Below are 450 nucleotides of genomic sequence, written 5' to 3' on the forward strand. Positions count from 1 at the left end.
GGCGATGCTGCCCCCCCGGGCGGGCGGCGGCGGCGGCGTCTGTGGCGGCCTGGAGGAGTGCCCGCCGCCGGCCTCTCCGCCGCCTTTGCCTCCCGCCCCCCCGCAGAGCCTGAGCCTGGCGCCGTCGTCGGGGGCGCAGCAGCAGCAGCTGCTGAAGAAGAAGAGCGGCTTCCAGATCACGAGCGTGACGCCGGCGGCGGCGCAGCTCTCGGCGGCGGCGGCGGCCAGCCTGAGCTCCAACAACAGCCTGGCGGAGGACACGGAGAGCTACGACGACCTGGACGAGTCGCACACGGAGGACCTCTCCTCCTCCGAGATCCTCGACGCCTCCCTCTCGCGCGCCACCACCGGGCCCGAGCGCAGCTCCTCCGAGGAGACCCTCAACCACTTCCAGGAGGCCGAGACGCCCGGCGCCCTCTCCCCCAACCAGCCGCGCCTCCCCCCGCCCCC

General features: G+C 75.1%; 1 protein-coding gene across 1 annotated transcript in view; it reads left to right on the top strand.

Moving 5' to 3' along the window:
- The first annotated feature begins 4 nt into the window (after nucleotides 1-4).
- TSC22D1 (TSC22 domain family member 1) overlaps nucleotides 5-450 on the top strand; it is a 16,925-nt gene continuing 16,479 nt past the window's right edge. Inside the window, exon 1 of the mRNA XM_015425931.1 lies at nucleotides 5-444. Within this exon, the coding sequence (XP_015281417.1) occupies nucleotides 5-444 (440 nt within the window). The remainder of the gene's footprint in view (nucleotides 445-450) is intronic.

The sequence above is a fragment of the Gekko japonicus genome, unplaced genomic scaffold (genome assembly GCF_001447785.1).
Source record: "Gekko japonicus isolate JY-2015 unplaced genomic scaffold, Gekko_japonicus_V1.1 scaffold3360, whole genome shotgun sequence".
Lineage (NCBI taxonomy): Eukaryota > Metazoa > Chordata > Lepidosauria > Squamata > Gekkonidae > Gekko > Gekko japonicus.